We start from the raw sequence: 23,690 nt of genomic DNA on the forward strand, positions 1-23,690 counted from the left end.
CTCTGCAAAGAGAACCGGTGATAGGACTTTGGTCTATTTTTTTCGCGCTCTACATCAATTGAAAACAAGGATTACTTATTTCTGCAAATGCAAAATGTTTGTCATTTTCATCTCACCTAAACGCTCCTCGGCGCTTTCCCCATATCGCAAGAAAGGTTCTTTCATCGAGGCTCTAATGAAACTGAATGCTTCCCCGCGTCCCGAGGGGTCACCAGGACCGTATAGCTTGATCATACTTTTATTCTAGAGACGGCGATAGCAACTTTTTAAAACTTCATATAATTTCCGGACAGAAAACTAGCATAATACCTGACTTGCTTGCACAAAGTTCTTTGTTAAGGTCCACGGTGCCAGCTGCACTTCGATATCCGTATTAATCTCCTCATCATCGTTCTCTTCATCCATGCCGATATCAGAGTAACCAATATCTCGTAAACGCTGCTGTCCCGTTAGCATACTCTCCATGAGGCAAACCTGTGCGTCGAATGTCAGCTGCTTAATCACACGTAAATTCCCGTTAGTGGCATGATTACCATTTCGGGAGTGACAAGTCGCCGTATCTCTTCCTCATTTGGGAGTGCAATACCGGGTTTCAACTTCCACCAACCAGTATTTTCACCCTTCTTTGCAAACTGAGCAAACTCTTTCAGTCTTTGCCGCAGTTGCGGTTCAGTAAAGCCGGGAAAGGATTTAACAAGCATTTCGTATCTGAGACGCTTTTGAGGATCTCTTCGCATGTGTCTAAAGGTTACCACCTTCCAGGAAATGATGTTATCATCGCATTGTCATTCGCAGGTTGACGAGTTCCATATACCTGGAGTCTACCCTTGATAGTTTGTGTAATCCTCCGAGACTGGGGACGAGGGACTTCCTGCAACGGAAAAGTCTGACCGACAGCAAACAGATGGGGAATTTCGCGGATATAATATTTCGATTGACCCTTGAGCGTGTGTCTGTCGGCCAGGGGTATTAGCCATTAGACATTTTCACGACCAACTAGAGAGCATTCACCTAATCACGAGGAAATCTGTTTTGGAGGCTTCCTGTCGAAAGATTGGAGCTCGGAACATGTTGTTGGAGATAGCTTGCAACGTCTGCCCCGGTTCAACGTCCCCAAACCCGAAAAATGGTGACGCATCAACCTCGTCCAAGATATATGGTGTCCCAAGGTCGAGCTGTGTGGGACGAATCGTGTTGACACTGGTACTATACTCTGCCACGACGGGTAAAAGGTACCTACCACTGGAACATGTGGATCCTTCTCGGCTGTTTTGCGGTAATAATTATAGACGAGACTGCCCATTCCCGTGTTCATCACAATAGGAGGATACTCTTCCTAAAAAATTCAATGTTGGCTCGGTCCTTCTAAGCCCGTTTTGTGGTAAAAGAAGTTGACCTACCGAGTATTCCATTAGTGCATATCGACAGGCATCCTTTAACGAGATATCCTTGGGTGTTCGCATCAGTTCGCCGGCTTCCTTTCCTTTTAGCTTTTTCTTCTTAATGTTTCGCACACGAGAGAAATGAATAGGTGTCTTAAGCGGGATTCTTAATGTTGGCCTGTGGAAGGATCGTAGTTCCTTCTTGGTCAGGTGCGGCTTGAACTGAAAGGATATGAAATCATAAACAAGTAAGGTCAATATGTCAGAAAATTTGTGACGTACGTAGAGAGGATGAAGTTTGACCGCTGGTAGAGCATGCTGTAGAGTCCCAGCGCCGTAAGTTTGGCGCACTCGATCAGAGCCCACCAACCTAAGGCCATCATAGAGCCGATCTTGCGATAAATTAAACCTTCGTAAACGGTTCTGCATAATGCGCAAAGACAACCATCTGCTTTAGCTCTCGTCACAGAGTTGGCACAGATCGGATATAGACAGCCAGCCCATACCGTTTTTGATTCCAAGATGCTGCCACGGCGTTTTACAGCTTGAAAAGTTCTCTAGTTAGCACCATCGCAAATCGTGCTGCAGCCAACCCTAATTCACCTTGAAGCTTCAAAGATTCTTCCCAGTCTTTCTGTGGAGATGTTCGCTCGGTTCGCTGATCTGACTCGCATGCCTCCACGCCTTCCCATCGTATAGCAGATTCCCACACTCCTGCGTCCAGATCATAGTTACGGAATACCAGTCTCTCACGTATTCTGGTAGTGCATAACATCAGAGATTAATCCATGAAATTTTAGACTCCAAGAAGACCGACCTTGATGCAGGATGGTCTTTTGGTTCAGAAACGTCGTCGTCCCATACCACCCGATCTTCCCAGTGCTCGAGCACCACAGGGTACATACTCGATGGTAAATCTGCATCCTTTGCACGCAATGGTGTGTAAACCGCCTTGCTGCGTTATTATCAACTAGGGACGAAGTAGAACAAACCCCTTTTTCGGCGTTAACTTGCGCTGGCGTTGGAACGGGTTTAAACTCCACTTTTTCAATGACATATAAAGGTCCACGGGTTGTCTTTGGTGGCAGTCGCTGGCGGAAGAGCTCTCGGTCATCGGGGGCCACTGGATAGGGCTGTTTCCTAAGAGACGCTATTCAAAATGAAACCGCCCCAAGAGGTACCATTAGTGTACTCATCACAACCGGTGTATGAAAGTCTGTGAAAGTCCTTCGGACAGGTGCTCCTCGGCCCTAGACGGGGGTTGCCCACCTTTGGTGATTAGTCTTTTCCTCGGTCGCTGCACTCTGGAACCCTTTGCAGAAAAGATCTCAGAGAACTTCAGCTCGCCCTCCCCGAAGCCAGGAAATATTTGTGCAAGTCGAGCTCTGTCATAGACTTGTTGCACCGGAGGCGGCTGTGGCGGTGTAGGAATTGAGAATATCGGAACAGTCGCATGGGGTTCCCGCAAAGTATTCACTTGTACGTGTGCATTGACTGCTTCCTCCTCATCGGGTTCTGCTACATCATAATCCTCATCCAAGTCACCACCAACCATGCTCCGCCGTGCGAAGGGAAGAACAGGCGCCGCCCGCGGTATAACCATAGGAGTAGCTCCGCCAAATTGGTATGCCCCTGTTCCTTCATCCGCTAGTTCATCGATGCCCGAAAAGTCTACCGCGTCAGCATCCGGTTTGACAACGCCGGTTTTCGAGTCTGCAGCCCCATCTTCCGATGCCAGTCCCAAATCACCAAGTATGCGGCTCAAATAATCATCGCTTTCCTCCAAAGTTTTCCGAAAGTCCTAGGAGATCAACTGTATATAAGCAATCCCATACTCTCGCATCTCAAAAGTTGTCTGTGACGATCTGGTGCACACCTCAGGCAGATCATTATCTTGCAACTTTCCACTTTCGTCCACATTCCCAAACAGGTATCTCACGGAAGACATTGCCCTTCCATAGGTAGCGACAGGAGTCAAACTCCCTAAAGCATCGACGAGCTTTAAGGGAGACGGCGAGCTTTTCCAACAGCAATCACCGCCTGCTGCCCACCTCAGATCCAACCCATGGCCATTAGCGTTGGAGCGGCCCAGTCACTGAAATATATCACGTGCTTTATCGCACTCGTTTGAATTCTTTTTGTTTTGGACATTTTGCACCTTTAGCTTCCTGGCAAACCTCTTTGCCGTCATTTGGACACCATGGCTTCCACCGTAGAAGTCTCCCAGCAGTATGACACCATTCTCATCCTAGACTTTGGGTCACAGTACACCCATTTGATTGCGCGACGCATTCGTGAACTCGGTGTTTACTGTGAATTGCTGGCATGCACCGTCAAGATAGCCGATCTCAAATTCAAACCCAAGGGTAACTTTCAACATTCAAACGAACAAATCTTTTCAGTAACGGGTTATTAAAGATGCTCTGAATCATCTAGGTGTTGTACTGTCTGGTAGTCCCTACTCTGTCTACGATGTGGACTCGCCACATGTTGACCCTGCCTTGTGGACGTTGGGCGTTCCTATCCTTGGTATCTGCTATGGACTACAGGTTAATAAAAAAAATGATAGGGTTTGCGCGACAGCTTGCAGAATTCTGATAACTTTTGTTTAGGAAATTGCCTGGACAAAGGGCGGCAAAGTAGAACCACACGACAAGCGCGAGTACGGAAAGGCTGATATCCAGATCCGTCCTGGAAGCAGGCTATTCGCAGGACTTCCCAATGATTTAACGGTCTGGATGAGTCACGGCGATCAGCTTTCCCAGGCTCCTGAAGGCTTCAAACCAGTTGCGTATACCGCGACGTCGCCTTACACTGCTATCGAAAAAGAAGAGGAACAGATCTACGGTATCCAGTTCCACCCCGAAGTCACCCACACTCCCAAGGGTTCAGCCATTTTGAGAAATTTTGCCATCGGTATCTGTGGAGCCAATGCGAACTGGACGATGGTAAGCGCCCTACCGCTGCAAGCGCTGGAGTTGTGGATGAGAGCTAATTTATCGCTCAGGCGTCATTCGTAGACAAAGAGATCGAACGCATCCGAAACGTTGTCGGTCCCACTGCCCAAGTTATTGGTGCAGTCAGTGGTGGTGTTGACAGTACCGTAGCCGCCATGATAATGAGCAAAGCCATTGGTGACCGCTTCCATGCTATCTTGGTCGACAACGGAGTAATGCGTCTGAACGAATGCCAAACTGTTCAGCAAACGCTCCAGAAACACCTCGGAATCAACTTGACATTAGCGGATGCGAGCGAGTTATTTTTGGGCAGGTTGAAGGGCGTCACTGATCCCGAGAAGAAGCGAAAGATCATCGGCAACTCCTTTATCGAGGTCTTTGAGGCAGAGGGTGCCAAGATTGAGGCGCAGGTGGAACAGGAGGGCAAGGGCAAAATTGAGTTTCTTTTACAAGGAACTTTGTATCCCGATGTGATCGAATCAATTTCATTCAAGGGCCCCTCTGCGACCATCAAAACCCACCACGTACGTAAGATCACTTAGCGTACTGTTTTGGAAGGCTTGCTAATATCAGTCCAACAAAAACCAACAGAATGTCGGAGGCTTACTGGATGACATGAAACTCAAAGTCATTGAACCTCTCCGCGAACTCTTCAAAGACGAAGTCCGTGCCCTCGGAAGCATCATGGGCATTGATGACGAGCTGATCTGGCGTCATCCTTTCCCTGGACCTGGTATTGCTATTCGTATCTTGGGCGAGGTGACTCCTGAGCAGGTCGCTATTGCACGTCACGCGGACCATATCTACATTGAGGAGATTAAGAAGGCGGGTCTTTACAGAAAGATTTCCCAGGGTATGTAGGGTCATGTCGTTTACTCTGGGTTTTTGCAAAGGTTAACAAGTGTGTCCTGGTTAGCCTACGCTGCACTCCTTCCCGTGCGCTCTGTTGGTGTGATGGGAGACAAGCGGACATATGAGCAGGTCATTGCTCTGCGTGCCGTTGAGACAAAAGGTATACATGGAGAACCCCTTCCGAACCGAGACCCGTACAACTAATTCTCCCAATCTCACAACAGACTTTATGACTGCTGATTGGTTCGAATTTCCGTACGACATTCTGAAGCGCATTAGCAGCCGGATTATCAACGAGGTGCAAGGAGTGAATCGTGTTGTCTACGATGTCAGCTCCAAGCCACCAGCTACCATAGAGTGGGAATAAGGACTTGTGCAAGCTGCGGATTCATGATGGTTACTAGCTTCATTTTTATGTACAGTTTAAATAGATTATTTCATTTGGCTCGATTACGGACTTGTAGACCACGATGCCAAGATGCGTAAATTTGGTCAGAAACAGAAGCTAATGTATTTACAGATTATAATCCAAAATTCAGCCCCGCCACAGCGTTGCAATCATATACGCCCCAACATCCTTCTTTCCCCTGTTTTCATAAAGGTATAATCGATAATGATGTTTATCAGTCCTCTCCTCCAAACATGCGTTTTAATGGTGTCGTAAGAACGCTATAGTACGAATTAGTACAAATGCCAGAGCGTATCAAGATTCGCAATATTACAGGCCATACCTCCATAATGTACGTGGCTCAACGATTGTAGTTTCTACAGTGATTGATTGTGGCATTGGCATATTAGGATTAACTTTTTTAAGAGCCCGCAAAATTTGTTCCTGCTCTTCATCAGTGAGTTCTCGAGTAACTGTTTCGGAGCGACGTCGTTTACTTGTGGACCTGTCTTTCTGTGATGCGCGATCGTCAGTGATGTGTTTACGCTTTGGTCGTGGGGATGATGCAGAGCGATGCTGTTGCGGGATCTCATAGGCCTCTTGGCTGAAAGTCGGATAGAGTGCTCGGGATGGCCCTTCACGGAAGCCTTCAAATGCGGTAAAATTGTAGCGATTCACTGGTGTAGCAAGTGTTGGGTTTGCTAATGAATACCCGGGCGGAGTGAAATGTAGTGGTACTCGTGGCGGCTTCAAGGCGTTGGCCGTATGGATCACGTAAGACTCTTCTGAGAAGGTTGCCGGACTGGGATAGGGATCCTCTGGGTAGGAAGCCGACCCATGTAGTACGTGGTCACTTGATTGTCGCAAGCTACTGCTGAGTTCATATCAGGTAATTAAGAGTAGTTCCTAATTGGAACCAGGCACGAAGGTATCCATACCTGACTGGTACAGATTCCGGTTCAGGAATCGCGAAAGATCGGGGAGCCATGCTTAATGTGACGGTAATGCGGTCCCCGTAGGCCAACGGTTTTCCGTTCACGGTGTACACATATTTGTCTTTTGAGGGCCAATCCCCACGTTCTGCAACAAGAAAAATGTCAACCGCCTTTGTTGTCACATTGAGAGGCCAACGACAATGAATTGGCACTGACCAAACTGCAGACGATATCCATCTTGATCCCTCAAAAATGTGCCGCGTCGCAACCCGCGTCGAATGATTTCTCGTATTGCATACTTTGATGATCGTCGAATTCCATATTCAGGTGGTGCTGACTAACCGACGATACCCCGCTCCGCAAAATACCTGCAACACAGCATTTTTTTGTCCATCATTTTCAATCCTCTCTACTAGCTTTTGGAGACCTGGGTTATCCCTAGATATATGCATAATCACTTCAAGTGACTGGTCACGAGGACGTGGGAAAGAATTCTTACCGCTCACACTGAAAGACGGCAGAAAGAAGACGATTTTCAATGACGAGCAATCTATACTGAGGAAATCGAAATGGGCGGATATCTGCATCAGACGATTCTGGAGGAATGCTTCCTTCAAGGTTGATAATGATCTTGGGAGCACCCGGAGAGCCTGTCCCGACACTTGATCTAACACGTCGAGGTGGAAACTCTAGAAATGACCGGATATTTGGACTCTTTGCCAGTGGGGAGAGCACTACTCCAACTATCGGTGGAGATCGACCGTGCTTTTTGGTATAGTGGGAATTAAATTCGATCTCCGTACTAGCTTCCTCCGAGCATGTCCTCACGGGACATGGAATGATTGAAATTTCTGAAATAGCAACAAGCGCCAAAATTGTCAGCACAATGAGTTTCACCAATCCCTAAGCTCCACGTCAATGATTACCTCCTTCATGTTTGCATTGAATCGCCTCGGGGCGAGTTTTATGAACGCGATCACACTCTTTGCATGTTCTTTCCGATAAGGGACAGCCACAGGACTCCTTGAGATGCATCTCCAACGACTTACTGCTGTTCATTAAATACAGACATAGCGGACAGACGTGCCCTCCCGTAGGCTGTGACTTGACCATGCTCGGGGTGATGCCAATGTGTGTGATCCAAGCAAGGGTTGAGCAGCAAAACAACCGCGTCCAAAATGCCGTTTCCTTCACGTCAGCAAAATCCAGTGACATGTGATTCGTTAACTCGTATAGCCATAAAAGGTTAAAGTGCTGCGCCATAGACCCTCCGATCAGGGATGATGTCAGTTTTCGGGTGAAATTGCTGATCATCTTCCCCGTGAGCAGAGAGTCACATGGGCAGACGCCCAATTTCCGCGCCGCGCGGCCGATGAAACGCTTTCTTCCGAAGGATCCGTTCAAACATCTCTCCTCTTCCGCATCTTTCCGAAAGACGTGCTGCGCTTTCCCTTCCGTCTTCCCGTTTGCAAGTCACGCGTGAGTTCTGTGGGTGGGAAAAAAAAGGTTTTTAACCCGAGCAGACGAGAACATAAAAAGGTGAGGGAATTCATCTCCATCCCGCGACACGTCGCTCTGCGCATCACCTCCAATTATCCACCTCCGCACTTGCCCTGCTTGCACTGTCAGACCTCCTAAGCAATCTCTTGCATATCACACGTTTTGTAGACCCTCCCACCATTTATCTCATTACTTCCTAGTTACATAACCATCGCAAGTATGTATCATTTGAACGTTTGCTGGAATGTGGGGTGGACAAGTATGGCGGAGCATAGTCGTTTACGGGCTAGCGAAAGAGGTCTGGGTCTGATCTCAGTCCACATGTGGAATTCGTGTGTCTGCCGAACATTGTCGCGGAGAACATGTTGCTGGGAGAATTAAGAATCATTGGACTCGTACACGGCAAACGTAGGCGCTCACCAGACAAGTTGCTAACCTCTTTCAACTTCCAACTCCCCATAGTCTATCACAATGTCAAAAGACCAAAAGCCAAAGAAGAATCTCGCGATCCACTTGTTGGCGGGTGGTGTTGCCGGATGCTGTGAAGCGTTGACCTGCCATCCTCTGGACACCATCAAGGTCCGATTGCAGCTGCGCGGTGAACGGTCTGCGAAGAGACCCGTTACCACTGTTGCTGGGCAAGCCATGAATGCTGCCGCCGCAGAGTTGGCCAAGGTACGCAAGCTTGTTCATGGATATCGGAGAAGCCCGTGTCTAAACAAACTGTACCATATAGCCAAAGCGCCAAAACTTCATCACAGTTGGTGTAGATATTGCGAGAAAGGAGGGTGTTTTGGCACTGTATAAGGGTCTTGGAGCTGTTGTCACGGGCATTGTACCAAAAATGGCTATCCGATTCTCTTCCTTCGAGTTCTTCAAGTCAAAGCTTGCCGACAAACAGACTGGACAGGTCAATGCTGCGGGTAACTTTGTTGGTATGTTGAAAACGTTCCATTTTTCGACATTTGCCAAGATAGAGTTCTGACCAGTACACTACGGGTATTAGCCGGTCTCGCTGCTGGTACAACAGAGGCCGTGTTGGTTGTGACTCCCATGGACGTCATCAAGATTCGTCTTCAGGCACAGCGTCACTCAATGACCGACCCACTAGACATTCCAAAGTACCGCAATGCCGCACACTGTGCATACGTCATGGTCAAGGAGGAAGGTGTCGCGTCCTTGTACAAGGGTGTCGGCCTTACCGCTCTTCGACAAGGTTTGTCGCTACATCTGCACGACTAGCAGATGAATGGTATCACTGACAAGAATGGCCGTATTTAGCGACGAACCAAGCTGCAAACTTCACGGTGTACCAGTTCTTGAGGAAGCACCTTCACGACCTGCAACCGCAGCACGGTGACACCCTACCCGCATACCAGCACCTGGTCATGGGTTTCATCTCTGGTGCATGCGGTCCTCTCTTCAACGCTCCCATCGACACTATCAAGACCCGTATTCAAAAGGCACCATCCGAAGACAAGGGATGGGTGCGATTTGTCAAGGTCACCAAGGGCATCGCTCAGAATGAGGGTTACGCTGCTTTCTACAAGGGATTGACACCCCGTGTGCTCCGTGTGGCACCAGGTCAAGCCATCACTTTCATGGTATGTTGCTATTTCCGTGGGATATCGAGAGAAGGTTACTGATTTTTCCATCTTGTCAGGTGTACGAGCGGGTGTACAAGTGGATGGTAACTCTGAGCGAATCAATGCGTGTGGAGGATTACAACAACAGCCAATCCAACGCGGAGGCATAAATGTAGAAATATTACTCAAGCGGACGCACATGTTAATGCGGAGTGGATACGTGGGGTGTATGGTAGACAAGCGGGGCTTTCAATTTATTTTTGATAATAGACTCAAGTTCCAATTTGGGCGGATCTGGAATGTGTGCTATCGATTGAGTGAGATGGTGCTTGAGAGCAGTGAAATGAAGTAGCTGCTGGTCCTACGGTTGCCTGACTAAGGGTTTGACTTTCCAACAAGTACGCCGCAGAAGTATAATATTCACTAAACAATATAGCGTACGCCAACTAGCACGAAAAATGGGGGAAAAAAAAACTCATACAAATATGTACAACCGAATCAAAGGAACAGCAAAACCTCCTAGTGCCGAACGACATAGCCCCTAACAACACAACTCTTCCCCACTGGCTTCACCTAGTACAGCAGCCTGCACAGCTGCTCTTGTCCATTCAGAGAATATGGCTGCACCCACTGCTAAACCCGTTACCACCGCAAAGAACAAGCCGACATTGAATGTCATGGCCACCAACATCAATGCATACGCTCCCGTAACCGTGACAAACTTTGCCACTCCGCGCACAAGGGCCCTCTTGACCCGTTCCGATCTGGATTCATCAATGGCGCTAAGGACGAGTTCGCTTTTGGAGGATGAAGGAAAACCCGAGGATGATCGGCCATAGAGACGTTTGGCTTCGTAGGTTGCAATAAAGGCTTGCCAGGCTTCATAAAAGATGCCAAGGAAAAAGACGGCAAACCATGTTCCAGCGTACTGAGCGCTGGTGCGGGGAACCCATTTTTCAAAGAGAACATAGTCTACGATGCCTATATTTGTGGGTAAAAGGAAACGTGTCAAACAGAGTGGTAAAATCTTTCAACATGTTAAAGCAAAAAACGAACCAGTATGGAAGAACATTTTCATGACGGGGGGATCGTTGTTACCACCGTCTGAGCTCGTTGAACAAAGTGACAAGCCAGGTGTCGCCGCACACATTTGCTTCCAGTCTGCACATTGTCTCATATCAGGCATTGCTTTGCAGAGTAGGGAATATGTTCCGAGCAAATCGCATTGGGCATAACCAGCGGTATCGGATGGAATGGAACATTGTTCACAACCAGGCATGCTCATTTCAGTGCAAATGCTACGAATATTTTGTGTGGCGATTTTACTAGTCGGGATACTGGGCAGTGCGGCCGAGGTCGGTTCTTTGCACTGAGCATTGACTGTTGACGCCATGGTAGTCGAGTTACCGCACATGTTGACAAAAGTCTTGCAGGAGCCCATAGACGGCATGTCTGACGCGCAAATGTCCGCGTACAACGACATTGGTGAGCAATACTGCTGCGGCACTTTGCCAGACGCACACTGTTGTTGGAGGGTGCAACCTGGCATCCCACTCATTTGGTGGCAGAGAGTGTCAACCAGCGACGTCGCATCGCTGTCCGAGAGCCGGAAAGACGCGCAATTTGGGTCTGTAGGTGTTGTCGGGCATGCTGTTTGCGCGAGAGCGAGGGCCAGGAAGGGAAGGATGAGAAGAATGTGTTGCTGCATGGTCTGCAAGGCCAAATGGTGAAAATGACTGGGGGAAAGAGGTCGTTTTGCCAGACGCTGACGGAGGGGCAGGGCAGAAATCCCTCAGCCCTCTCCTTTTAAATCCCCAAGTTTGAAACCTCCAAGGCGCCGCGCCAGAAAAGAGCCAATCAGATTGCGTTATTTTGGCCTCTCCATTCATGAGGTATTTATGCGTGATTCACATCCAATCAATTGGCGTGTTTCATTATTATGTAAGCGATAAGGCTCGTGTGTGTGTGTTGTGTTTGACACTCTGGTGTCCAGCAACCTCCTGCTCGATACGGATGGAGGGGAATAGACATGATGCACACAGAGCCAAACAGCAGATCAGTTACTTAATTGCTATTTATTGGCGAGAGCCACTGGCAACAGGAGCGCAGCTCAAACCAATCCGTTTATTGTACGGATCTTCCTTGCTCTTTACTCGCGATGAAAGATGACAAGGATGAGTAAATTGTATGAGCCGCTAAAACGTGCTGTAATCAAAGACAAGGCAGGTGACGTTCTGGCACGGATTTCCCCATTGCACAGTATTGAGGCTTAAAGTGTTGAGAGGAGGGAAGGACGAGAAAGATGCCAGCGTCCGCGCCCTGGAACCATGCACCATATCCCACTAGGAGGAAATGTTAACAGTTCTCCTTGCACGACGCGTGCCTTGGACACGACATCCCCCTGGCGAGGGGAAGGAAGCAACACACAACGCGTCGCGTCAAACGCGATATCCCTGCTGAACGGAAGATCCCCCTGGCGAGGGGAAGCAACACACGACGCGTCGCTTCGACGTGACAGCCCATGGCGCGTAATAAATAGGACGCGAACAGCGACCGCGGATATAAACCCCTTGCAGTTCCAGCCATGGAAAAACGCCCAACTCATCATAGCCGAGGTCTATAAAAGCAGCCCGTCTCTTTCCCCCTTCAGCTTTTCAACCTTTCGCATCTCCTCATTCCTCGGTTTTCGACAGATTGGTTGCATCCGTATGGTTACTCACATTTTAATACTTTTATTGCAATGGAGTAGAGCGCCATCACCGTAAATCAATGGATGTCAAATGGGCTACTGCGGTCAAAACATTGTGACATCTTGATCATTCGGTTCGTGGATATTTGGATGAAATGGATTATTGACGATGCACACTGTACGATTGAGAGAGGCATCCAAATATAATGTGCGCGGAAGCGTCGTATGAGATCGCTTCGATCCTGGAAAGATGTGTTTGGCGCAATGGTAAGTCGATTGTTCCTGAACCGGAGAATGTGGGTCTGGATTATTGTACGTTGGAGAACAGCAACGCAGCTGAGCGATATGTTGCGAAATCGGGCGTGCATTATGCATGACCGCCTGTGTCCCCTGGACTCTGTTTCATGCCAGTCTGTAAATTGCTTGTTGAAGAGCCGGATCATCGAAAGACAGAATAGTGTGTGTTGCGATTACAAGTTTGTACAACGGATGAGACAGAAGAATGGAACTCATGTTGCTGCGTAATCTGCGCCAATCACTACTCTACTACCCTACCTACGCCAACACAGAGATTTCCATGCCATCTTCTCTCTCCTCATCATACTCTAGCTTACCTTTGAAGAGCTCACTCTTTGAAAACTTGCCACTATTGCGGACAAAATCCAAATACTGCTCGCTATTGAATAGGATCACATTATCCGCAACCACAACCCCGCCGCTTTTCAGTAACCCTTTGTCCAATATGGTCTTGAGATCCGGAAGATAGAGAGGCTTGTCATGATCAATGAAGATCAGATCGAATGGAGTGGAAGGGTCAAATTCCAGGAAAGCCTCATCTGACCGTTTGTTGACGAAGATGACCCGTTCGGATAGCCCTGCCTTTGCGACGACCTTGTCCGCTACCAGAGACTGCAGAGGGGAAGGGTCGACCGTGTATAAGCGGCCACCCTCAGGAAGAAGCCGTGCAATGCGAGTTGCAGAATATCCACAGTAGGTCCCAAGCTCGAGTACTCTACGAGGTTGATGCTGTTGAATGACACTATCAAGGTATTCTCCCTTTCGATCGCCTACATGCATCATCCTGAATCTCTGAATATAAGTGGACAATGGACACTGTTTGGCCACGGGAAAATGAATTACAAACCGATTATTGTCCCAGCAGTATTTGTCTATGGTGGCCAAGACAGAGTCAGGATTCGACGCAGTCTTCTGCACAAGATTAAGCAGTTCCAGTTCACGCTTGTAGTCTGCCATTGCTGCGATCGTGATGCGGTTCAGAAAGAGATGGAACAGTGGAACAGTCAAAGTTGTTCGCGCCACAATGATTACTAAACCATATGTCAGCCTTCAGCACTCTTGTTTTCCTTTGAAGCTTCTTTCCTTTAATTGCAGGCGATGCCATGTGCATTCTCGAACATTACCTCCAATTCATTGCGCCAATCTGAACATTGGACATTATGTACACTGTCGTAAACTTACTCGTGGGAGGAGTCTCCTCCCTTGCCACACTCGCAGCGCATGTTTTTAGATGGATACTTACTTTCTAGTCATTGCGCAAGTTCCAGCAGCCTACCAAACCCTTCATACGTATGTATATCACATCATAACTTTCACCTATTATTCTGCCCTGTTCATTCACCTTACAAGTGAACACAATCACCGTCAGCAAGTCTCATGGCATGCTCATCCCAGTCGGCATCCAGTGCTCCCTAGCCATATAGTCTTGAACCACTATCCTGACCATTTCGTGAGGAGTCGTGCTGTAGCTCTGGTGCCTGCATTGATGAGATTCCAATGGATTCAACCTGCTCCAATTCCTCCCCTTGGCCAGCAACACGTGCGATTGACGGTCATGCTTAGTCATGTAATTTGTCCTTTTTTGGCAGTCACCGGAGTTTCAATTGAAAAGCAACCGATGCCGTCGTCTCCCGCGGTCGTCGACGTTGTGAGGGTTTCTTGCTTTGGGGTCCTGCTGCGGGAACGGAGAAGCCGAAGGAGCTATTTGGATTTTTTGCGTTTCAAAAACCAGGACCCTAGTTTGACCTTTGCTGGGGCTTGAAAGCTAAAACCTTTGAACCTGTGCAGACTGTGAAAGGCGACAACGTCGAACGGAAAAAAGATAACACAGTCAGCTCCGTTTGCCGGTGGTGCCAGTGCCTTTTCCAACGCTGCTTCCTTTCTGCTTTGTCGAACAGTTGTGGCTGCGCATCCACAGGCCAATTCTTCGCTGGTACTGCTCAACTTGATCGATAGCCCCCGAAAAAGAGTTGCGGCCCGAACAGTGCGCAGTATTAGCACGTGTGACAAAGTAAAACGTCAACTTGGATACCTTTCAAGGATATTGGCACTGGGTTTGATATGGCGGCGGAATATCTTCCCCATCCACAGGCAAGAGGACAGGTAGACTTGGGGCTATCAAAGCGTCTACATATTCAACAGCCAAAGCGACCACATATCAGCACTGGGAACGACAAGGTAATGTTTGCTGCATACCGCGCGATCGTTGATTTTATGTATCGAATTCTTTTTACATTTTCGTTTTCTGATATACTTTGCGTTTCTGCGTACAGTCCTCTGACATGTTGTCAGCTAGCGATAACCCACAGGGTTTCCGCTCGCTTGATGCACGACCACTTCCCTACGAGGTTCCTCCGATCGGAGTGCACCAAAACGATACGGTTAAACAAAAGACTGTGTCCGTTCAGTCACACCATCCATCGCCACCTGCTTCACCGTCACCAACTACGGCATACCCGGGACCAGCCCTAGACTCTAACCTGCAACTTCCCAGTACTCCTTCGTATGCCAAGAAGGGTAAATCTGCCAACATCAGTAGACCGAACGTTAATATCAACATCACGTACAGCACAAATTACAACCTCAATGTCGGAGGTGGCAGATTCGACTCATTCCTTTCCTCACCGGTCAAAAAGAGCTTCGTAGGCAGTACGCTCACTCGTCTACAGCGACTAGCGACGCCCTCTATCAATCGGGACACTATCAAGTTCTGTCTCTTCTGTAGTCTGTGGTACTCCTCATCAGCGCTCACCAATAACACGGGGAAACAGATTCTAAATCACTTCAAGTATCCTGTGACGCTGACATACATACAATTTGGATTTGTGTCGGGGCTGTGTTGGTTGATGAGTCGAATGGGCGCTGTGGGAGCCATTAAACGACCCAATCGTGGAGTAATCAGTCAAGTACTCCCTCTTGCCATCTTTCAAATTGCTGGCCATATTTTTTCGTCAATGGCTATCTCGAGGGTGCCTGTTAGTTTTGCGCATACCATAAAAGTGAGTAGCATCGGATAAGCCGTTATCCTCTGTGGGATCGCCATTGACAGTTTGGTATTTTGTTACTATCAAGGCACTCTCCCCGCTGTTCACAGTGTTCCTCTACCGTGTAATTTATCAAGTCTTTTACGGCCCCAAAGTGTACCTCTCCTTGCTCCCATTGACACTAGGTGTCATGCTCGTCTGCATGAGCGAGTTGACATTCAATATGGTCGGCTTTCTCTGTGCCTTGATATCAACCCTCATCTTTGTCGTACAAAACATATTCTCCAAAAAGATTTTTACAGAGAACAGCGGAGGCGGGAGCAACAAGCTAGACAAGATCAGTTTGCTGTTTTATTCTTCCGGTCTAGCCTTTCTGCTCATGGGTCCGTTATGGCTTTCTTCGGATGGATGGGGCTTTCTTTTTGGACCGTCGTCGGACCGAAAGGTGGCATCATGGATGAGCCACCGTATACCCATGCTCTTTCTTCTCAACGGAACGACACATTTTGCGCAAAATGTCATCGCTTTCCATCTCCTCTCGCTTGTATCGCCCGTGACCTACAGTGTAGCGAGTCTCATCAAACGTATTTTTGTTATAACCGCCAGTATTATCTGGTTTGCGCAGCCGGTGGATGCGAGACAGGGGGCTGGGATCCTATTGACGTTTTTTGGCCTGTGGGTTTATCAAGGGGCTAAGCGAGAAGTTGGGAAGGGGGAGGAGAAGCTGGTGAAAGTAAGGGAAGTGTTACCCCTTAGTAGGAATGGGAAGAGCTCGATATAGATGTTAGTTTTGTACATTTGGGTTTGCGGATGGGCGTGGCACCAGCTTTCCTTGCCTTCGTATTGTGCATCTTGCTTGTTTTTGGGGACAATAGACACTATTTATGTAGGATGTATTTAAAGCGAGAGACATCTCTCCTGTGCAGGGTAGATTGCAAAGACAGAGAATACATGGACCCTACGACACAACAGAAACACATCACCCAGAGCAGAGATTCAATGGGCTTCCCTATCTGGGATGATTTCAGAGTTTGGCAGCTCATTCTCGCTGAAATTCCTGACTTGTAAAAAACAAAACAAAACTACTACAGTCATCTAATAAAATAGTCTATATATCTTTATCAAATCGATTACAAGTCGTGCACCCATACCACCCACAATCATCCCAAAATAAAGTGAGCACAGTTCAGACTCAAGGAGCCACTACATACAAGTTAGTTTCTTTGGAAAAGGGCAAATTATTCCAATTTTGTAGTCATAATTTCCTGACCAGGATCTGAGATAATAGACATGTCAGATCGTGAAAGCGAGCCAATGTCACCGGTTCCGCTGCTCTCAGTTTCGCTACATGATTGATTTCGGATATGGACCACTTTGAGAGTAGGTCTGGATTGACAAAATGAGAAATAATTGTTACTTACATGCGGTGAATCAAGGTAACAACAAACGACTTACAGTTTCCCCATGCGATATGCCTTTGATACTCTCCACCGCTGCTTCTCCTGCAACCGACTTTTAGCCAGCGTCCCCGCGGCCAAAAATGCTACAGCATCCACCAAAAACCCATGTCTTTCCAAAACCGCGTGGACGATTCTCGGCACCACATTGAACACGTCCGCCTCTCTGATAATCTCTGTCACACAGACTACTCGATTGGGCGCAGGTTGGAACATGACGCTGTACGTGACATTTGTTCAGCTTTTGCACAACGTCGAGGGAGAAGACAACACGTTGAGACATACCATCCACGTTTTGGAATACTCTTGTGACACCCCTCAACCGTGGCTTCAACATCCGGTTGATAAAATCGGTAGCCATTTACAATGATTTCCTCGTGCATGGCTCCAACAACAAACAACACCATTTCGTAAGGCAACCCAGCAAAAACCAAGCTGTCCCACCCGTTGGAGACATAGTCGGTTCCATCGCGGTGGAGGCTTTCCGTTAACGGCGTTTGATCCGAAGTGTCCACAGGAACAGGCCATAGGAATCCTTTGTCGCCAGTTCTGGCAAAAAGGAGTGATGTGTCGAGACCTTCCACACGGGATTGGAACTGAATTTCATTGTGCTGAGGCGTGACTGAAGAAATATCGGCCGTAGCGCTCCCTGCAAAGCATTGGACATTGCCAGGTGAGCACACCCAAATCTCTCCAATCTGATCTGGCGGGCATAGCCTCCGAGTTGCGGGGTCAACAATGGCAACGAGGGTGTTATTGGGTATCTATCAGCAAAAGGTTGAGTCTCGCTTTGACAAAACTGGCGAGAATATCAAACCACACTTACCTTGCCACTATCTTGCAGAATCAGCACGTCTATTTCACGTCCCTCCCCATCCTTGAGAGTCTCCTTCACCTTGCCACTCTCTCCTCGAGTCTCCTTTAGAACCTTTACCCGCCCCTTCGCCAAGTCCTTCATATCCACCCACAGAGTGGTGACTTCCGTCCGCATGTAGCCTCTAGTTGCCACCATAGGATTTACAACAGGAGAATAGACCGTGGCAATAGCTTGGTCTTCCAGACGATTGGCAAGGAAATTTTGATGTATTGCTGTGTCTGCGAACGCTTGTGAGGCTTGCATGCACACTTGGGACCAAGACTTGTTACGGGTTACTTACAAATATCAGGCCTTGTCCGTCCTTCAGTCGTAATCATCAGATTGCGCACGTTATGCAAAGAGAACGAGCGATAATCCACATTTTTCATGCTACCCATAGCATGCTCCAGCATTGGATACGTCGCAAATGCGTCCTTGACTACATGGTATAACGTCAATCAGGGATAATTCAATAAATACCAACGTTTCGACCTTCGATCCTCACCTCTATACTTGTACAGTCCGTCAAACCACACTTGAGGATTCATGAAATATTCAAAAGGTGGCAGGATCAAAACTGGTGACCCAACGTAAACCCCCAATAACATGGAATAAAGGAATCCCAATCCGTTATAGCTGCGCACACAAGAAAGAAGCGGGACATAGCTCGGAGGCTTCTGTGCTATACCGGTGTGTGCGTTTGGAATCGTTGAATGAAGCATATGGCCATGGATCACTTGTAGGCGGCATTGTTGGAGTAATGTGGAATGGCTCAGACCTACACACGTCGATCGCATATCTGGAGTGTAATGAACCAGGATGAGGGCCACTTCTTTTGACGGCTCGGTAGATGAAATTGTTGAGGATGTAGGAGTAATATCCGCAGAAGGCGCACGTGCATAATAGAAGATCGGGTCATCTAAACTCATCATCTTCGTAGTCTTTGGGATCTTGCTCGTATTCACTATGCATGGGAAGGCAATTTTTTTGTCCTTCTCGGCGCCCAAGCCTCTCTGACTTTGTCGTACAGCTCGGATCATACTGACAACTTGCTTTCCTTTCAAGGCTTCCTCCACAGCTCCATTGACCAGAATATTCTTCACCTGAAAGTCATCTATCAACGCGATCAACATGGGAACATCTTCGATGAGCCTTGCGCCGTCCAACGGCGAGAGTGGAATGGGTACGATGCCGGCGTACAGACAGGCGTGCAATGCGTACATGTATTCGTAACCATGGGTGTACATGAGGATAACACGATCCAATGGCTGTAGACCCTTCTTTTGGACGAGCCAAGTGGCGAGTGAGTGAACCTTCATGGAAAACTTCTGGAACGTAGGTCCCTTGCTATCGCGACCGCGATGATCTAACAGCGTAATTGCAGGTTCATTAGGGAAGGCCTCAGCTCGCCATGCAAACAGATGACTCAGCGTTGGGAATTCTGTGAGATCTTTGGACGTTTTGTCGTCAAGTAGTGGAACATCTGCCATGCCACCCACAACCTGGCCGACATTTTGATGTTGATATCGGCGGAAATCACCATCGCTCGCAGGATCGTAAAAAGATATGGTGCTAATGACCTCCGGTTCGACGTTAATGTGCATATCCACTACATTCAGGTGTCCAGCCAGGAAGGCCGCCTTGCACACGTCAACATCGAGAGGAACAAGTTTCCGCTTATCCATCACAATCGCTGGCAGCGTTTTGGAAGCTCGCGCCAGGGTGTTCAGCGCCTCATCGTTCGCCTGGCTGACAGTGACCACCCCAGATGTGTATCCATAAAATGTTGTCTGCATCTGAGTTCCTGTATTTTTATCTGGTTTTGATCGCGGCAATGACCCTGCATGACAGGTGCCAACGCAGTATGTTCGCAGCCCATGATGCGTGTTGAGTATTCGAGCAATATCCTGTCCCATAGCTCCAGGCGATGATGCAGGTCGGGATGATTCTAGAAGGACGACTGGAAGGTGCTCTCCATGAATCGAGACTGTGAAAATAGTGCTTAAAGGAGAGAAGGTTGGTAAACCACCTTGTGTTGTGCAAGACAAGTAAGACCGCCAACCTACCAGCAATCAATGCCAGCGACATTCGCCAAAATGGTCTCCACCAATTCAGTTGCAAAATGGGCGTCAAGTTCCTCGCCAGTTCCTTTGCTTCTAGTAATGCTGGGTCTCCGTTCCATTGGTGATGTTCCCTGCAGCTTTCTCTGTAAAAGTCGATCCCGTCGAATCCCAGCAATGAATAATCGTGGAGTTTTGACGCCAGGAACCGCATTTCCGTCGATGATGAAGCCTAGCAACCCTGTCTGGATGAAGTCTTGGTTTTCAAGAGTTTCTATGCGGAAGAAAGGTACAGATAAATCACTATGGACGCTGGCTGATGACGGTGTCCGGCGATGGGATGGCTGAGAACCCAAAGGATCATTTTTCACATAAATCGTTGGATGTGCGTGAAATATCTGGTCACTCAATTTCGGTAACGCCCAAAAGGATTGGGGGAGGGATTCAGGTGCGCTGACCCACACTTCACCAAGTACATTGGGAGGCTGCAGGGATTTGGTTTCCGGATCAACAATGGCCACAGATGCTACCCACCAAATTCATAAATCAGTAACACGCTCTAAGATAGCAGTTGCCCGGAAACACATTCACCTTCTGGTATGATATATCCAACATCCGTCATCCTGACAGTACCAGGAACTTTAGCCTTGGCATCCGTTTTCCCGTCTCCCACATACCCAACAATCTCCACCCGATTATCTTTGAACGCTTCCGAGTCGATCCATATGTCGACTCTGTCTTCCACCCCACCACCAGAGCCTCGCTCACGCATCCCGAGCAGCATGCCACCAAATTCATCCAAAGTTAACAAGGGAGAAATCGCACAACTATGTCGTAATCCGTATTGCTGGAGAATGCGGAAAATGTCATCTTGGAAGGAGGCATGAGGGACAGGGGTATTTATGAACAATGTATGAAGCAGGGATAGATCGGGGGGACTCTTCTTGTTGGGTGGGAATGGTAGGGAGGAGAGAACGTCCACCATGCCTGGGTTATCAATGAGCGCAACCGTCGCTATTTGACACCACCAGATGCAATCAATGGCATGGCCACCTGAAAAACACAAACAGACCGCATGCAGCACATACCTTTATGTCTGGTTGCAGCCATGATCCAAGCTCCAGATACACTTAATCCCGCTTCCGACACTAAAACTGTATGTACACCTGAATAAATCCCAAAAAACGCTGCAACCAACAATCCAGCTTGTTGCCTAGGCTCCAAAGAGGTAAAGAAGACATCCCCAGCTCCAAAGCCATTCGCTCCTGTAAATTGATGGCATTGGCTAAGAATCGCTCGATGGCCGACTACAATCCCCTTGAGTTCTCCTACGGCATTTTTAGTGTACTCAACATAAGCCACTTCGGCACTGTTGACGGTCACCGCTTGATCTGCGCCTTTCTTTTTGATTGATGTGCCGAATTCATTCGTTTTCCACCAGTCGATGCGCGGAAGGTTGGCGGTTCGGTGTACATGAAACTCGCGAGTAAGGGTTTTCACCTGAGAATCAGTAGTTAATGCCAAGTTGATTTGGCAGTTATCGCTGATAAAAGTTGAGGCAGAAAGTGAGTATATGCAGACTACTTTGTCGTCGCGATGGAACGGTATACGAAACAATGAACTTACAGTATGAATACGATCTCGGTCAGCTCATCATCCACATGGGTAGAACTGGTCACAATTGGCACAGCAACCATGCCAGCATACAAGCATCCATAAAATGCGACCAGAAACTCCAAGACTTCGGTTCGCCGATAAAGTAACGCAACGTTATCTCCTCGTTTGAGTGTGGATTTTTCCTTGATCACTTGCGCAACTTTCTCAGCACGCGCATTTAGCTTTTCGTAGGTAATCGAAATTGAGTCGCGTCCCTTGTGATCCAAAACCGTGAATGCAACGTTCTTGGGAGTCTTTTGGGAGCGGTAGCGGAGGATGGCCGCAATCGTCGGGAATGTATCTAGTAACGTTCCTGCCTGATCCAGCACAGGATTCTGACTTTCTCGGTAGCGGGTAGGTAGCGCCTGTCTACTCAAAAACGCAGCCGCACGTTCATAGTCCCGTTCGAGAGTTCTTACATTGGTATGTGGAACTGGCGAAGGCAATTGCTGTGCAATACGAAGCGTACCCCGCCAACCAGGTTGGAAGACCAATGGTGGTACGACGGGCAACATGCCAACCGGTGATGGTGGCAGGTAAATTTGAGGAGGAGACTGTTGAATGCTGTGGGGATGAAGTTGTTGTTCATAATGTCTCGTGTAAGCCAGTCGGGATTCAGGGTGCGCCCAATCAGGTTCCCCTGCATAGTACTCATCAGAGTGATATTCTCCAACCGAGCCTTCTCTCGACAAATTTTGCGGAGTATGAAATGCAGAGTTGGGCGCTGTGTTGGTGAGCTCTCCACTAATATCCGACATTGAGCTATGTCTTGAATGCGGGGCAGAGTGTTCGGGGGATAGGACTGGTGAGCTTCCGGCACTATGAGAGCGCTGATGGATAGAAGGTATCGGCAGGCATTGCGCGGGAGCCCCGTGCATGGGCTGATAGAATGACGGCGGTAAGTGGTATTGGGGATGTGGGGGTCCATGGTGGGCGTATGCGGGACGTGCAGGATAGACTGCTGTGGGTAGTCCATTCGACGGTAATAGCGCCTCTGTCGGTGAACTGTATTTTCTGTAGATGCTTTGAGGTCGCTGCCCAAACGCATGGGAGTCAGATGGAGAGAACGCTGGTGGAGGGGGAAACGCAAAACCTCGAGGTGGACCAGCCACCGGGGAGGAGCCGCGTAGATGCATGACAGGGTGCATTCCAATATGCGTCGAACTTCTCCCTAGCATGATATGCTGGCTGCCGTCATAAGCAGGAGCGCTTCTTGGCGAGTGACTAGCATCCTGGGTCCAAGATCGGGGTATGGTCGGCCCATTCGGAATGCGTATTGATGGTGGTGATGGCGCTTTTCCTTCTGCACTCCGCTGGCCCGTAACGGCAATAGCATCTTCCCCAGCCATCCCCACAGACTGCATCACATCCTTGTTATTGTTCGCCACTTCCTCCCCGATCGGTGAGCCTGCCTCCGACGTCGATTCAAAAGTCGGACTGACACTATGCTCCTCTGATATATACATGCTCGCCAGATCATCTGTTACAGCATCAGGTTCATCCTCCCATTCACCCTCGGCGACATTATGTATTCGTGTCGTCGTATCCGATTGCCTCGGTGAAACGGCCGTCGGTGCTGTCTTCAAAAATATGACTAAAATTAACAAATAACAAGTGCAACACTCAACAACCTGACTTACCATATAAGTCTCCAAAAGCTTTTGCCGCTTCTTCTCAAACCCTTTCTGTGTAATATCTCCTTCGGCAAGCTCATTCTCCAAATTCCTCAATTCTGTGACAACATGTTCGGGCAGTCCATTCAAGTCAGTTGGTAGCAGTGAAGACATTATGATAGTGAATGTACATAGGGGTTACTGGAGGCGCACGTATGGTCTTCCGGGACAGGCTAATGACTCGTTTGCGAACAGAAAAGCATGGGAGTATTTTGCATTGGGATGGAATAAGGACAAAGGTCATGTGCACGGCATCACGTCAATGTCAGCAGTATCATCTCGAGTGAACAATGCATACGTACCTTGTACACTGGTACACACTACTGGGCAAATAAAAATGAATAACAGATGAAGGGCCTGTCAAGCTGGGTCAACGTCTGGCGGGGGTTCGGCTGTTCAGCGCTAAGATCCAAATTGG

At 48.3% G+C, this 23,690-nt stretch overlaps 8 protein-coding genes across 10 annotated transcripts; 3 read left to right on the top strand and 5 right to left on the bottom strand.

The window, feature by feature from the left end:
- Positions 1-75: 75 nt before the first annotated feature.
- SPPG_05569 (uncharacterized protein) lies at positions 76-3,330 on the bottom strand (the record flags this gene model as incomplete). The annotated part of the gene is made up of 14 exons (XM_016753776.1): positions 76-243; positions 310-474; positions 534-755; positions 815-953; positions 1,012-1,175; positions 1,241-1,336; positions 1,401-1,604; positions 1,665-1,805; positions 1,889-1,926; positions 1,986-2,140; positions 2,200-2,306; positions 2,375-2,522; positions 2,585-3,183; positions 3,259-3,330. The coding sequence occupies 14 exons, from the start codon at positions 3,328-3,330 to the stop codon at positions 76-78; spliced, it is 2,418 nt and encodes an 805-aa protein (XP_016607359.1).
- A 218-nt stretch (positions 3,331-3,548) lies between these two features.
- SPPG_05570 (GMP synthase (glutamine-hydrolyzing) domain-containing protein) lies at positions 3,549-5,648 on the top strand. The gene is made up of 7 exons (XM_016753777.1): positions 3,549-3,748; positions 3,819-3,931; positions 3,995-4,330; positions 4,390-4,863; positions 4,931-5,192; positions 5,256-5,351; positions 5,416-5,648. The coding sequence occupies exons 1-7, from the start codon at positions 3,583-3,585 to the stop codon at positions 5,556-5,558; spliced, it is 1,590 nt and encodes a 529-aa protein (XP_016607360.1). The 5' UTR covers positions 3,549-3,582; the 3' UTR covers positions 5,559-5,648.
- Positions 5,591-7,730, bottom strand: SPPG_05571 (the record flags this gene model as incomplete). 3 transcript variants are annotated; one of them, XM_016753778.1, is made up of 8 exons in its annotated part: positions 5,591-5,860; positions 5,923-6,447; positions 6,518-6,659; positions 6,731-6,812; positions 6,883-6,952; positions 7,014-7,365; positions 7,441-7,497; positions 7,564-7,730. In XM_016753778.1, coding segments are annotated over 8 exons (1,441 nt in total), but the record flags the coding sequence as incomplete, so codon positions are not given. The 3 variants fall into 3 exon arrangements, with proteins under 3 accessions (XP_016607361.1, XP_016607362.1, XP_016607363.1); XM_016753779.1 differs by having other exon boundaries at positions 7,441-7,730; XM_016753780.1 differs by having other exon boundaries at positions 5,923-6,453; positions 7,441-7,730.
- Positions 7,731-7,893: 163 nt separating this feature from the next.
- Positions 7,894-9,900, top strand: SPPG_05572 (uncharacterized protein). The gene is made up of 7 exons (XM_016753781.1): positions 7,894-8,053; positions 8,183-8,231; positions 8,477-8,689; positions 8,751-8,949; positions 9,021-9,230; positions 9,296-9,618; positions 9,678-9,900. Exons 3-7 carry the CDS (start codon positions 8,486-8,488, stop codon positions 9,768-9,770), a joined length of 1,029 nt encoding a protein of 342 aa, XP_016607364.1. The 5' UTR covers positions 7,894-8,053; positions 8,183-8,231; positions 8,477-8,485; the 3' UTR covers positions 9,771-9,900.
- A 17-nt stretch (positions 9,901-9,917) lies between these two features.
- Positions 9,918-11,356, bottom strand: SPPG_05573 (uncharacterized protein). Its single transcript, XM_016753782.1, has 2 exons — positions 10,657-11,356; positions 9,918-10,581 (listed from the first exon to the last, which is right to left on the bottom strand). Exons 1-2 carry the CDS (start codon positions 11,306-11,308, stop codon positions 10,142-10,144), a joined length of 1,092 nt encoding a protein of 363 aa, XP_016607365.1. The 5' UTR covers positions 11,309-11,356; the 3' UTR covers positions 9,918-10,141.
- Positions 11,357-12,688: 1,332 nt separating this feature from the next.
- Positions 12,689-13,605, bottom strand: SPPG_05574 (uncharacterized protein). The gene is made up of 2 exons (XM_016753783.1): positions 13,434-13,605; positions 12,689-13,370 (listed from the first exon to the last, which is right to left on the bottom strand). The coding sequence occupies exons 1-2, from the start codon at positions 13,541-13,543 to the stop codon at positions 12,845-12,847; spliced, it is 636 nt and encodes a 211-aa protein (XP_016607366.1). The 5' UTR covers positions 13,544-13,605; the 3' UTR covers positions 12,689-12,844.
- A 619-nt stretch (positions 13,606-14,224) lies between these two features.
- On the top strand, positions 14,225-16,545 carry SPPG_05575 (tpt phosphate/phosphoenolpyruvate translocator). Its single transcript, XM_016753784.1, has 3 exons — positions 14,225-14,764; positions 14,860-15,585; positions 15,659-16,545. Exons 1-3 carry the CDS (start codon positions 14,648-14,650, stop codon positions 16,349-16,351), a joined length of 1,536 nt encoding a protein of 511 aa, XP_016607367.1. The 5' UTR covers positions 14,225-14,647; the 3' UTR covers positions 16,352-16,545.
- Positions 16,546-16,583: 38 nt separating this feature from the next.
- SPPG_05576 (uncharacterized protein) lies at positions 16,584-23,665 on the bottom strand. The gene is made up of 12 exons (XM_016753785.1): positions 23,575-23,665; positions 23,240-23,445; positions 21,570-23,179; positions 21,032-21,486; positions 20,535-20,957; positions 19,950-20,469; positions 18,389-19,884; positions 18,185-18,322; positions 17,854-18,122; positions 17,313-17,791; positions 17,026-17,247; positions 16,584-16,956 (listed from the first exon to the last, which is right to left on the bottom strand). Exons 2-12 carry the CDS (start codon positions 23,384-23,386, stop codon positions 16,809-16,811), a joined length of 5,907 nt encoding a protein of 1,968 aa, XP_016607368.1. The 5' UTR covers positions 23,387-23,445; positions 23,575-23,665; the 3' UTR covers positions 16,584-16,808.
- Between the last annotated feature and the right edge of the window lie 25 nt (positions 23,666-23,690).

This window comes from Spizellomyces punctatus (assembly GCF_000182565.1).
Source record: "Spizellomyces punctatus DAOM BR117 chromosome Unknown supercont1.9, whole genome shotgun sequence".
Taxonomy (NCBI): Eukaryota; Fungi; Chytridiomycota; class Chytridiomycetes; order Spizellomycetales; family Spizellomycetaceae; genus Spizellomyces; species Spizellomyces punctatus.

Excerpts from the sequence above, each read along its gene's own strand:
- SPPG_05570 (XM_016753777.1), top strand. The coding sequence starts at position 3,583 with ATGGCTTCCACCGTAGAAGTCTCCCAGCAGTATGACACCATTCTCATC. Across the intron at positions 4,331-4,389 it reads CCAATGCGAACTGGACGATG|GCGTCATTCGTAGACAAAGA; the intron begins GTAAGCGCCCTA and ends TTTATCGCTCAG. Across the intron at positions 5,352-5,415 it reads GCGTGCCGTTGAGACAAAAG|ACTTTATGACTGCTGATTGG; the intron begins GTATACATGGAG and ends ATCTCACAACAG.
- SPPG_05572 (XM_016753781.1), top strand. The coding sequence starts at position 8,486 with ATGTCAAAAGACCAAAAGCCAAAGAAGAATCTCGCGATCCACTTGTTG. Across the intron at positions 8,950-9,020 it reads TGCTGCGGGTAACTTTGTTG|CCGGTCTCGCTGCTGGTACA; the intron begins GTATGTTGAAAA and ends TACGGGTATTAG. Across the intron at positions 9,231-9,295 it reads CCTTACCGCTCTTCGACAAG|CGACGAACCAAGCTGCAAAC; the intron begins GTTTGTCGCTAC and ends GGCCGTATTTAG.
- SPPG_05573 (XM_016753782.1), bottom strand. The coding sequence starts at position 11,308 with ATGCAGCAACACATTCTTCTCATCCTTCCCTTCCTGGCCCTCGCTCTC. Across the intron at positions 10,582-10,656 it reads GAAAATGTTCTTCCATACTG|GCATCGTAGACTATGTTCTC; the intron begins GTTCGTTTTTTG and ends CCACAAATATAG.
- SPPG_05574 (XM_016753783.1), bottom strand. The coding sequence starts at position 13,543 with ATGGCAGACTACAAGCGTGAACTGGAACTGCTTAATCTTGTGCAGAAG. Across the intron at positions 13,371-13,433 it reads TACTGCTGGGACAATAATCG|GATGATGCATGTAGGCGATC; the intron begins GTTTGTAATTCA and ends TCAGAGATTCAG.
- SPPG_05575 (XM_016753784.1), top strand. The coding sequence starts at position 14,648 with ATGGCGGCGGAATATCTTCCCCATCCACAGGCAAGAGGACAGGTAGAC. Across the intron at positions 14,765-14,859 it reads TCAGCACTGGGAACGACAAG|TCCTCTGACATGTTGTCAGC; the intron begins GTAATGTTTGCT and ends TTCTGCGTACAG. Across the intron at positions 15,586-15,658 it reads GTTTTGCGCATACCATAAAA|GCACTCTCCCCGCTGTTCAC; the intron begins GTGAGTAGCATC and ends GTTACTATCAAG.
- SPPG_05576 (XM_016753785.1), bottom strand. The coding sequence starts at position 23,386 with ATGTCTTCACTGCTACCAACTGACTTGAATGGACTGCCCGAACATGTT. Across the intron at positions 21,487-21,569 it reads ACCGAGATCGTATTCATACT|CGATAACTGCCAAATCAACT; the intron begins GTAAGTTCATTG and ends AACTTTTATCAG. Across the intron at positions 19,885-19,949 it reads GTCGCTGGCATTGATTGCTG|CACTATTTTCACAGTCTCGA; the intron begins GTAGGTTGGCGG and ends CTCTCCTTTAAG.